The following is a 12,954-nucleotide window of genomic DNA, read 5'->3' as shown; positions in this document are numbered from 1 at the left end:
CCCTCCTCTGACTGCTCTTTTTGCCCCCCTGTATCTTGCGTTCCTCTGAAGATGAAAGATTCCGAGAGGGAGATTAATCACTTGCCATGCCATGTGATCTCGGAAAGAAACGAGATCAATAGACTTGGGCAAAACGCAACCGAAAGTTAACCAGTCATGTGAGCGATAGGGGAGAGAGAGACGGGCAGCGAGATTAGGAGCCAACAGATAGAAATATATAAAGAAGGCCAGAGCCGAGGCATCTTCCTATTGTCTTGTAAACCAGTTGAGACATACTGCTGCAGAATAACAATAGGCTTTATTAATACTCGCAGAACCAGTATTGCTTGCAATCAATATTGATTAAAGTAGAATTGATTTAACAGTGCAACGACAGAATTTGCATTACACCATTGCACTGAAAAAAGAAAAAAAGGACTAAATCAAAATTGATGTAGTACGCTTTTCTATCTTAGCAGACATGTTTCAGTTCTTGTAAGCTCCTGTTTTAAAAACCCAGCTTGTGGAAGAAGAAAAAATCACAGGAGAAGGGTGTTGCTCTGTTATTTACGTTTGAATCGACCTCCAACCCAATGCAGGTCCCAACCAGTCAGCAGAAGGAAGGGATCTATGATGTCCCAAAGCGCCATTTCATGACTGTAGGTGTTTTTTTGTGTTCTATTATTTGTTTCTCCACTCTCCTACTTGCAAACCTCTCTTTAAGGTCCTCTGGGAGTAAGTGCCTTAAGCCCCCTGTGACACTGTCCTTTTGTGAAGTTCTGCTCCACTCTATTCAAATATATTACAGCCAATAACCGGCTCTAAAACATTCCCCATGCCAAGGACTAGTCAGACAGGGGTTCTTTCGCCTGCGTCTGCTCTCTGTGACGATGACGAAAACAGAGCTACATCGGCCACGCCGAGCCTGCTTGAGCAGATAAGACGAGCTGATTGGGTGACCAAGATCAGACATGTCAGCAATTTCACAGAACATTAGAGAGGCAGGTTTCACATCCAGAATCCAATCCTGTGCGCAATCTGAAGCATGTCGCGACCAGATGGTCGAGACAAAATCAGTTTGGAGAGTGTTTTTTGCTGGTCCCGTTCGACTGGCGCGGCGGGAAACTAAAAAGGGGCGGCTGTTCCGTCTTCCTCAGAGGATGAGGACGAGAGGTTTGTAGGTGAGGTGGGTGTCGGGTTGAGCTGCATGCAGTGAAGTCACGGCTACACGCAATTAAGGCCAAACGCTCTGTGTGAAGCCGTGCCTTAATGAGCGGCGGTATACTTTTCTCCTGCGAATTGGTTCTGATCAGAAAACGGCACGGAAAGCATTTTTGATTTCCCCACCCTGTCATCGAACTGCAAATATATTTCATCCCATCTTGGTAGGCTTTATGAGTTCTTCACCACCATGCCGTGACCACGCTATCACATCTCTCCAATCGCTTGTAAAAATAAAAAAAAAAGCAGCATTTATTCAAGCCTATTTCGCCAGACATCCAACCCAGAGAGAGATTTACACACAACACTTGAAAAACAGCCCTGGCAAAGTGTGTCTCCACTTTTCACTGTTTGTGTGCGTGTTGCTCAGCATATCAAACAGATAAACTGTCCCGGCCCCCCCCCCTGCGCTATCTCGCCCAAACAGCCCATGCCAGCATAAGTAGCAGCGCATCCATATCTCCGAGTGTTACTGCTTGTCTGTTCATTCAGTTGGAGCTTTTTGAGCGCCGTCGAACTCCCTCGATGTGTGTCGGTGCCTGCGGGAGACACCTCTGTGTGCAATGTTTACCTCTTCTTTTTTTTTCTTTTTTTTTACAAATTCGGACTCATTGTGTGCCCCCTCGATGGATCCAAAGTGCTGAACATACTGCGCGATCCTTTGTGGTCCCGGCTTACTCAAGGAAGACATAAACACCCAGTTTATGCGCAACACTGGTTGCTGTGATTCTTCCCTTTGCTTTCTTTCTTCTGCTTATTTTGTTTTTGTTAAATATGTTGTGTTGTGTGTATCTGTGTATACGTGGCATGCAAATCCTGTGTGTGTCTGTGCTTTTTACTGTGATCCATTGTCCGCTTTTGCATGGCCCCAGAGACATTTCCGCAACTTAGCCATCCCATAGTCTCTTTCACAGCCGCGTCCCCTCTCCTTTAAGTAGCAGCGAGCGTATCACGGAGGGGACTTGAGCAGGGGTCGCGTCTGCCTATAGGGTGAGGTGGCCTCATTGTCTCGGTTGGGTGGTCCCCGGAGCTTCTTCTTTCATTCATTTGGTACAATAAACACACTCCTCTGTGTTTATATCTGCTCAAAGAGTACAGAACCCAGCATTTAAAAAGCGTCCCCGGCTCTCACGGGCGCCCCTCGTGATTGGCAGACATAAGAATATCTAATCAGAGCCTGTTTTATGGGACTGAATAGCCTTTTACCCGCTCAATTATAGCGAGCCGTGGAAGATTCATTTTAGATCCATTTTCTGATAATGAAACAAGGGGATAGTTGTTTCTTGCCATCCAAAGCGCAGGCTGCTTTTGTGAATATATTTCACTCCCCGCACTTACCCACCCTTTTGCAGCCACCGTACCCTATTTGGAGATTAATTTGAGATTTCATAACTATGCAAAATCTCATTGTTGTGATGTATCACTGGACTTTGTCTCTCTCTCTCTCTGCCCTTCATCCCTTGGTCCGACTCACAGAATATCAACCACTTTGATCTTTTCGGCGACATGTCCACACCTCCCTCTGTGAGTACTGCCACACACATTAGGCCCATTTGCAAAGCCGGAGCTAGTACAATCGTATTTCATCTCTGATTCAGCCATTTTATTAGAAAAACAGATGCAGAGATCTAATTCACCCCGATGCTCCACGGTGCTGCAGATGAAAGGTTAAATGTGCAGCACGGTGACTTTTCGGTGACTTTGGTGGTGGTGACGTTTGTGCTCTGACTCCCAGATGCCCCCATCACCTGCCAACACACTGGACCCAAGCAGGAGCAGCCGCCAGCAGCAGCAACACACTGAGATGTACGCGCCGTTCAGCCCCACCTCCGTGCCATCAGGTAGGGACCAAGACTGACACACTGCATCTTTTTCCACACTGCAAAAATATAAGAGAGAGAAAGGGGGAAAAAAACACACCGGTGGAGATGATTTTACTTGATGTTAAGTTTGTCGAAAACCTTGCCAGGATTTAGCAGGATGTGGATTTATAAAATAACATTAGGAGTTTTTATACAGTGTGAGCCCACATGTGATTATGCTGCGAGCCATGGAGAGGTTTCTTCAGGGACAGTTGCAGCGCTTTGATAAAACCCTTGACACTGTGGCTTTTCCATTTATCCAACATTACTCATTTCCAATTTGCAGCCTTGTAGCTGCCAATTTACTACGAAAATGACAAAATCAACTTGCGCGGATGTTAAATGTCCTTTGTGCGTTACATAACATCATCTTCTAAAATTGGTTTTGCCTTTGCAAGCAGATGTTGTTTACGCGTTGAACAAACGCAACGGCATCATCTCATAACAGCAATCTTAACAAAATCTCTTTTTCACTGCAACAAACAGGCAAACTCTCAGCGTCCTCTCCCCTGTGATAATAACGCGTGCGAAGTCAGAGCTTTAGCAGTCGACCCTCAGATCTCTGTTGTCCTGGAACACTCCAAGGATAAGCTTTTTTTAAGACAGTCCCCGCTTGCAACTGCATTACCATGCCGTATTAACATAAATTGGACAAAAACTGTTTAATAATAAATGTGAGGGTGATTTTTTTTCCCCTTTTGATTCTATTGTGTAGTGAGTATGTGAGTAAAATAGGAAGACAATGTAAAAACTTATGACATGGAAATATAGTTCAGGAAGAATGAAAAGTGAATGCAATCTGTACCAAATAAGGCAGCATCATTCAGTGCCACCGTTGTGGTGTTTTAATTTAGGAAACAGGGCCCAAAGTGGGTCACAGGCCTGTTTGACACTTATAAGAAAACACACCACGTGTCAGTTTAGTAAGCATTAAAGAGCTCTCGTTGTTAGACACAGATTGCAAGATAGCAATGTTGATAAAGGAACTTAATGTCCTTGTCTTAATATCCTTTAATCATTTCCTTCCCTTTATTTCTCTAGGTTATATGACCATGGGCCCGGTGCAGGCTGCCCAGTGGGCACAGCAGCCATTCTCTGGTCAGGCTCAGACTCTGGCCTTCCCCGTGCAAGGGCCCCTCCAGGTGGCTCAGGTCCTCCCCGGTGGTCAGCCGGTCATCTGGAGCCAGGCCAACATTTTCCCAGCCACTCAGCAGCAGTGGGCGGCCATGGCGGCCTACATGCCAGCCCAGACCGTGGGCGTGGGGGGCCATGCAATCCCAGCTGCCATGCTCCAAGGCCTGGTTCCCATCACCACCATGTGCCCCCAAGCCTGCGACCTGTCCGCGCCGTCCTCGGCCATCACCAGCCCCCAGCACACAGCCGACCCCACACTGCTCCAGAGGCAGCTTAGTCTGGGCAAAGATGGCCTCGGCATGGACTCGGACGCAGGCGAGGGCCCCTCTACATCAGGAGCCGGAGCAGCGGGTGTGGGACCTGGCATGGCGTCAGCAGTGGTGAGCAGGTGTGGGACCCCAGGCCTCATGAGTGTACCGGACCAGCTGGCCTGCAGTCAGCTGCTGTCACCGTCATCTGTTGCGACCCAGGAAGAGGAAGGGAGCTGTAGTGACCTTGATCTCTCTAGGATGACCTTGAGCCCAGGAACATCCACGTCACCGTCCACTGAATCTCGTACGTTTTTTTTTTTATTCATCATCCTCCTACATAAACACAGATGACTAATCCAACATATTTACCACTTGAAATCAAAAGCATAATGCATTTTTTAAAAGTCTCAAATCTCAGTTGCACCATTTTTTTTGCCTTAACTGCATTGTTCTAAAGATAGAAATATCATTCTGTCAATCAATTACACATGGTGGTCCAGACTAGACTATCTCAACATCCATTAGATCCATTCTGATGGAATATTATACCGATATTCATGGTCCCCAGAGGATGAATCCTGCCAACCTTGCTGATAATCTAATTGTTCTTCTAGCAATTTAATATTTTTTTTTTGTTGAAATATCTCTACTATATCATGGATGGATTGATATGAAATTTTGTACAGATATGATTGGCACCCAGAGGATGAACATTCATGAGTTTGACAATCCCTTGACCTTGTGCAAACAGCTGGTGAAATGTTTCACTCATTCAGTGAAATATTTCTACATCTGATAAATGGATTGGCACCAAATTGTTTACACATTCATGATTCCCAGATGATGTATCACAACGACTTGATTTATCCCTCTAGTCCTGCTGACGGAGTGACATTTGTGGTTTCGAGTGAAATGCCTTAACAAAGGTTTGATGGATTGCACACATCCCCACGGGATGAATTGTAATAACTCTGGTGAGCCGCTAATTTTTCATCAAGCATCACCATGAGGTTAAATGTTTAATATACCCAGCACTTTGGTTTAATGGATGAGATTCCTACAGCGTTGTGCCTCACAACAAGGAAAACTCAACTGTTTGTGTTTTATTTGAGAGAATGCAGAATGTCAGGTATAATAATAAGGAAAAAAGGAGCAGGAGTGACGTACAATAAAGGTCATGATCTGGATCCGGAGGGCAGATTATCATTCAACAGTAAACATCCCACGTTTTGGAAAAAATTGTATGAATCAAAATTGTATTCCTATTCTGTGTTGTCTCATGATTGTTTTATAATAATAATGCATTGACTGAATGTTTCTTATTGTATATCTCCACAGCATCAACTCCAGCCCCGCAGCAGAGCTGTTCCTCCGACTGCCCCCCATCCCAGGCCAGCGACGCCCCCACAGATCAGTCCCCTGTCGACCAGGAGGACAACCCCAGCGACGCCAAGGAGGAGCAATCGGTGAGTGCCATCTCCTCGGGTCGCATCCCCGTCGTTAAGTTTCATGGATTTGATTTAATAACTGATAATCTATTATTGTCACATGGATGATCAGTTCTCAACTACATCACGTGTAATTACATGGAGTAGATTTTCCTGTGAGTAATTTGCCCAAACGGGATTGATTTTAGCCTCTTTTTTTTTTTTAAGAAAAATGTCAAGTCAATTAAGTGTGAAAGGTCAAAGATGATTTCGAGTGTCTTGATTAGATCATATATAATGAGGTGAAATTATGTCTTGTGATAATTAAGAGTTGCTGTCATTTTGCTATATGTTCGGCTGATGTTTTCAGGGACAATATGGGAGGTAAAGAGTCGAGTTTAATAAATATATATCCTTCAAAACAAAATTTAGACACATTTCTCTCTCTCTCTCTCTCTCTCTCTCACACACACACACACACACACACACACTTTCTCTCTTTCCTAGGGCTCTGTTGTTGCAAGGTCGGTCTCTCCGGTGCTCACTGGAGCGCCTGATCCTACGCAGGATCAGACCTGTCCACAGGAAGACAGCTAGATAACAACAAACTGAGTTGGTATTTCAGAGGCTCCCGTTCTCTGATTCACACTACCATCTTCATATTGTGGCATTTCATGTCTTTTCTACCCAGTATTTTTTATTTCATCTCCAGTGTCCAACCACCCCCTCCTCTCTCGTTGCTTCATAACCCCTCTCTGTGTGTTTCTTTATTTGCTTTATGTTTTCATTCGTGTCCTTTACGTGTCTCCCTTATCTTTTGTGGGGAAGTGGTTTGCTGCCAGTTGGTCTTTGCTGATGGGTGTACTTCATCGTTTCAGTCATGATGTCCTTCTGCGCCACCTAAATTAAAATGATAAGGAAGGCACAATGTTGCCCCTCAGTGGTCAGATGTATAACTGCACCAATGCTGATTTTTTTTCTAGGGGATGGAAGCTCTCAAGGCCAAGACAGAAGCTCATGGGAAAGAGAAGAAGAGAGATGAGTGACTGTGAACAGAAGCATCTCTCACGGCTGTATTACACAGACTTGCTCTGGGTGTTTTTCAATCTTTAACGGATATTTTGGCAGGTCTGTAATACGCTGGCTATCCTAGGATCTGCTTTCCTCCCGAGGCCGCATACTGTACTGTACTCCTCAGCATGACAACCAGACTTTGGCTTACTCGTCCAATCAAAAAAAAAAAAAAAAACTATCAACCAGGAAGTGACCTTTGATCTTTGACTGAAACCTGCAAACAGGGGGTGACTCCTGTGATGGATTTATATCTGTGAGGATACATCCAAAAGGCCATGGTGAAACTGATGATGCAAATTATTTTTTGGGAAACGTTCCGGAGGAGCAGCGTCCGACCGTATGTGGTTGACCTTTAGTTTGTCAACCGCCACCAGCAAAGACTGCATAGCAGATGGATTTGCCAAATGTTCTCATCGTGTTGCTCCACCTCTCGTCCATTTGCATGAACAGACTCAACGTGGATGCAGCGGGCTCAGCTGTGGGCAGAACTGTTCTCTGCAGCTTCCCCCTTGGTCTGAAACAAATGAAATAAATGATGATTTTTCTTTTTGTTATTTTATAAGCTGTGAACTTTTTTGTTGACGACTTCGAGCCATCGGGGGTGATCCAAATGACTCGGAGGCGTCAGTGTCAAATTCAACATTTGCCAAACATCTATTTTGTAAATAAGAATCTTCCCAGCCCCTATACCTGAGCCTCTGTGCCATAAGATAGCTCTCTGCCTCTTGGATGCCAACTACCTGTGTTTCTCTCAAGCAATGCCCTACCAGCACCTCTCTTTTTTGACGTCTGGATATTTGTTTCACTTTTGCAGCCTTTTTTTTTTTTTTTTTTCTGAAAATGTCGTTTCTGTTCGGTTGGTGAGATATGAACTGTGAATATGTGTTACACTGTCATTCAAAATGAAGCCTGCTGAACCCGTCTCACTCGTTATGAACTGGAGACAAAAGAAATGAAGGGGTTGAAACATGAATCCTACTATTTCTGAAAGGTCGCAGACTTTATTTTTTTGTAATAGGAGGCAGATTTTCCTGCATCTGTTTTTTCTTTTTAGATATTCTACATTTACTAAGGTCACATTGTTTACAATTTGCCTCTCAAAATCATATCTCTGTTTGGTTTCATGGACAACTGAGCAGAATAAACCCATTCTGGTATGACATGGCTTAACAACCACAAGTCCAGAGACAGTACAATGCATTTCTATGCCTTATAAGGTTTATTTTTGTCGTCCACTCACTGCTCTTCTTGTCAGGTCATCGTTGTTACAAACCACTCGGCCACATTGTAGGTCTGCTCCACCAGGAAAATAAAATTAAAAAACAAAGGTAACTTTATATAATATGAAGAGATATCACTATTAACTGCTAGACTTACAATAACAAGTGGTAGCCTAACTGTACCCCTGCCCGTGTGAGAAAAACGAGAAATAGTCCAAAATATTTTGTAAATTTTATTTATGGAATTAAGAGTTGTCATGAAAAAGAGAAAATAAAGGGACTTTTGTACATCTATGACTTCCCCAAACACTGTACCCATGCCACTGTTCAGTCACAAATAAAATATCATGTGATTCCCACTGTTCTGCTCAGTCCTTTGTGTCCTCCCATAAATACTGAAAAAAATCCTGCATAAAGTCAGACATTAAAGCCAGTACCGTGTGTGTGTGTGTGTGTGTGTCCACCACTGCTGTCTCTATAGACATGGATCTACCAGCCTCACCCCAATGCACTTCCCGCAGTGATGACGGATCTTAGCATAGTGTTTACTGCGTTATTAGTCACATCAGTGGTAGCTTATTGGTGCTGGTTATTAGATGTTGGTCGTTCTGCTCCTTGTCCCTGAGTTGGTGAACTACTGCTGAGAGTCATGTAATTGTGTCATGCGGTAAAATCCAAATCAGAGGTGGGCAAAGTTTAAAGGTCATGAATAAACAAACACGACTTTTGATCGTTTTAACCGGAATTCACTTGATTTCGAAACATTATTTTTTTCACCATGATACTTTAGTTGAGATATTTTGTTGCAATTTTAAGGTCCATCACAGATCTGCTTATATTTAACTTATAATCATACATACACATTTTATGAGGATGATGGAAATATTATGAGGATGATTTCAAGTGGATGATGTTGTAAAAAGACAGTTGGGTTTCAAAATTCTGCTTTCTGTTTTTCTAAAATCTTGTCTGCAGATGAACCTACAGTACAGTGAGTTTTGGGGCCCTGGAGGTCTGAAGTGTTGTGTACACAGCTCCACCTCTCAGTCCGATGGCAACAGTGAGTTCATGTCGTCCAGGCCTGCATTGATCAGTGTGTGTTTACTTATAGAGAGAGTGAGGAGCAGTGCCCTTCAGTCAGTGAGGACACACAATCATGTTTTCTGTGGTGATACAAAGGAGACCATTCAACTTGAACAGCTGTCTACTCCATGTTACTTTGAGCTTGGCGCTCATAAGGTACGGATTGTATTTGTCTATTTAATCCATTGTCTTTTTACATTTCATAGTTTGATTTCTTGTCCATATCATAGTTTGATTTCCTTTGAGGACTGTCTTTCAGCTGTACATTTAGTTCTGTCATTATAGTCCATCCCACAGCAAAACATCCCAGATGGTAAAAATGTCTCTCACTGTCCACTTGTTTTCGATCTTCGATTTTCATCGACATGTCACAGTGAAGCTGCCGTCACAACAGCGAGCTATGAGAAGCGCGGTGTCCGTCAACCTCGGTCAGTGGGCGATCCGCTGGTAGTTCATCCGGTGGACTGTGTTTTCTCAGTGTGGAGCGCATGGTCACGCTGTGACACTTGCCAGAAGAAAAGAGTAAGTACTGAGTGGGAGGCTATGGACCCAGAATGCACCAGTGATTTGCTTGATTAGCCCCGTTTTTTAACAAGGGACGAAATCACCCGTAGCTGTTAGTTCGTGCAGTTGTTTAACACGTTTGAATTCCAGGTGCAGTCAGAGATACAACAAAGAATTCACCAATTATGGAAAATGATTATGAATTGGTAACTCTAAGATGGGGCAAGTGAAAATTCTGCATTCAATATTTCGACCCTTGTGAGATGTTTGCCTGCGAGGAAGAGACCTTTTACTGCTGCCAGAGGTCTCGGCAGACGGACCCCAGTGCTCCATCTTCCTTCATCCACTTTACAAGGAGGGAGCTTAATAACCTTGACATGACAAAGTGAAAAACACCCCACTTAATGTGATTTGGGCTTTTATGGTTCCCCCTGCACCAGCTTCCGCGCTCTTCCCCCAACTTTATTGGCAAACGGCGAGAGCCTGCCCCAGTGTTCCACCGACTGTTTGTGTGTTTATTCCTCTCAACCTTCCAGTATCGCTACGCCAAGCTTGACCAGCTGTCTCAGTTTGGAGGGGAGCCATGCAATTTCCATGACAGGGAGGAAGAGGCCTGTGATGTTCCAGCCCGCTTCACCTGTGACAATATTCCTCTGTGTGAAGGATTTGTCTGCACCCAAACAGGTACAGTATCTGCGACGCCCGTCTAAATGCAGCGTACCACGGGGAATTATTAAGTTTTGTGTCATACCGCTGCACAGGAGTAAACGCTGGTGAAACGCATTAGGATTCAAGTCACACAAAGAAGAGCGTTAATGCTCTGTGTGAGTGAGTCATCTCTTAAATTCAGTCAGGAAATCTCCAACTGCTTTGCATTTAGGAACTTCTTTCTCAAAGACATAGTCTCACATTTTGTGAGAGAAGTCATTTGCGCATACCATCAGGACGTTGTGCACTTAAAGTGCACAACGCTCAAGGTCTTTAGACAAGAAACGGTCCAAAACATATCCCTTATAAAACTGTAAGATTAGTTTGCCAATTAACACTTCACATCTCCTTTTTAATCTGTGCAAAAATCAAAGTGGAAAAACAATGTTGTGGATTTGTGATGCACTGCTTCTTTGCCAAGTCTGGTGACTTTGTGAAGTTTTCATCTATGGACGTAGCCTGGCTACCTATTTTCCTCCAATACCAGCAAATCTGCTGTTGGCTTATGCTTGATATTTAGTGTAGGCTAAATATAATGGCACACTATATTCCTTTAAGAGGTTCCAGGCGGTATCATTGTTTGGTCACCTTCGTAAAGACAGAAGACAAGACAGCATGTCGTTTTTGAGACCTCTCAAACACCGGAGCTCTCCCCGTGCCTTGAACGTCCTTCCAGAGGTTCACTCTTGTTTCACCTCTTCTTCTATCACTCTCCGTCTTTGCCTCTTGCGAGGATGACTGTCATTGCCATCACTGGGGATGGAGACTGGGAGAACGCTATTCTTTTCCTTGTTTTGGTAAGGGAATGGGTGATGCAGTTCCTTTGTGTCTTAAATCAAGTCGCCATTGTTCCGCGAAAAACCATGGAGGTGTCATCACACTGTGCAGTCGGTTTGCACACCATGATGACAAGTTTAAGCCTGAAAGTCGCCTAAACGCTATCGACTTCTCTCCCCCTCGTTCAGGTCGCTGTATTCACAGGACTCTGCAGTGCAATGGGGAGGACGACTGTGGCGACATGTCCGATGAAGTCGGCTGCAGGAAGGTTCCCAAGCCCTGCAGGCAGGAGGTTGAGGAGTTCTGGGGAATCGAAGACCTTGCCAAAGGGTGAGTCAGACCGGGAAATGTCATGTGTAAACGTTGTTTCCCTCCGAAATCAGCCTGCTCATCGGTAACACTGGTGCTGTTGCCTTTTCTTTCAGAATCAACATCTTGAACAGTAACCTGGAGGGAGTGGTGCTTGACAACCGATACTATGGCGGCAGCTGCTTGCCCCAGTACATCCAGGATGTCAGGTTCAGGAAGCCTCACAACTTGCAACAGTACACTCTCCAGGTGGAGATGCCCGACAATCACAGTTTTGTCTCATGAGTACTGTGTTAAAGTTGATATGAATGGACTGTAAATGGACTGTGTCAATGTAGTGCTTTTCCGTTCTAAACAACCACTCAAAGCGCTCTACTTTACAACAAGGTTTGGGTTTGCCGAATTGAGGTAATTCTTTAATGAGAGTTCCTTGATGGATGACCAGAATTTATTGCTGTGTTACTACGTAACAGTCCCAAAAAAATGACAATCAATTGGATTTTTCACCACCCGATAAGCCATAAATCGTTCTTATTAAGGTGTTGTAACTGCTCTATAATGTATTCATAGTTCTGTTGAAATGTCCCTGCTCATTTAAAAGGGATACATTTTGCTCTCCATCCCTCCGCAGACAAGTGGCTCATATGATTTCAACGTGCAGTCTTTCGAGTCGTACTCTGACTACATGGACTACACCATGAAGGAGCGTATGACCCAAACCACTGTTTCCTATGGGTTCGCCATTCCTGGCCTATTTGAATTTGGCTACAACCACAATAAGGCCAAATACACCAAATCGATTCAGAAGATTCGCCGGGCCTCTGGCAATGTGAGCTGCTCTATTTTTTTGTATTTTTTCCCTTTCTCTCCTGAAAAGCCTCTGGTGCATCCACATTTTCTGAACAGCACAAATTAAAATCAAATGAAAATTTGGTGCCGTCACTCGCATTTTGTTCGCATAAGTCATTTCAGATAAATGAAAATTTGCATGCCAGTCTTACATCCTTCACCCGCCTCCCACTGCTCTTCTCCTCAGATTAACAGCTTTATCAGAGCCAAAGCAGAACTGGAGTTGGCCCAGTACATGCTCAAGGCAGATGATTTGATGCTTCACCCCGAGTTCCTGCAGCGTCTGCGCTCCTTGCCGCAGTCCTACGTTTATGGAGAATACAGACAGATATACAGAGACTACGGCACCCACTACATCACAGAGGCTGCCCTCGGAGGACAATACGAGCACACCATCATTCTGAACAAGGAGAAGCTCGAGAAGACAGGTAATACATGATCTGGGGTCAAGCGGCATCATCGGTCAAATCCAGTTAGGTAAAATTGATCAGTTTCTTCGTTTACTAAATGTTGCAAAAATGCATTGAGATATTTATTAAAATCAGATGCTGGGTTT

General features: G+C 44.2%; 1 protein-coding gene across 1 annotated transcript in view; it reads left to right on the top strand.

The window, feature by feature from the left end:
• Nucleotides 1-12,954, top strand: part of LOC118310447 (complement component C8 beta chain-like) — a 52,542-nt gene that overhangs the window by 37,644 nt on the left and 1,944 nt on the right. The window contains exons 10-21 of the mRNA XM_035633378.2: nt 579-638; nt 2,677-2,724; nt 2,936-3,041; nt 4,104-4,751; nt 5,786-5,913; nt 9,144-9,154; nt 9,626-9,773; nt 10,292-10,439; nt 11,429-11,570; nt 11,666-11,798; nt 12,181-12,378; nt 12,586-12,826. Coding sequence (XP_035489271.2) covers nt 579-638; nt 2,677-2,724; nt 2,936-3,041; nt 4,104-4,751; nt 5,786-5,913; nt 9,144-9,154; nt 9,626-9,773; nt 10,292-10,439; nt 11,429-11,570; nt 11,666-11,798; nt 12,181-12,378; nt 12,586-12,826 — 2,011 coding nt within the window. The remainder of the gene's footprint in view (nt 1-578; nt 639-2,676; nt 2,725-2,935; nt 3,042-4,103; nt 4,752-5,785; nt 5,914-9,143; nt 9,155-9,625; nt 9,774-10,291; nt 10,440-11,428; nt 11,571-11,665; nt 11,799-12,180; nt 12,379-12,585; nt 12,827-12,954) is intronic.

Source organism: Scophthalmus maximus, chromosome 5 (genome assembly GCF_022379125.1).
Source record: "Scophthalmus maximus strain ysfricsl-2021 chromosome 5, ASM2237912v1, whole genome shotgun sequence".
Taxonomy (NCBI): Eukaryota; Metazoa; Chordata; class Actinopteri; order Pleuronectiformes; family Scophthalmidae; genus Scophthalmus; species Scophthalmus maximus.
The sequence above is the reverse complement of the archived record's forward strand: the minus strand, read 5'-3'. Positions and strand labels throughout refer to the sequence as shown.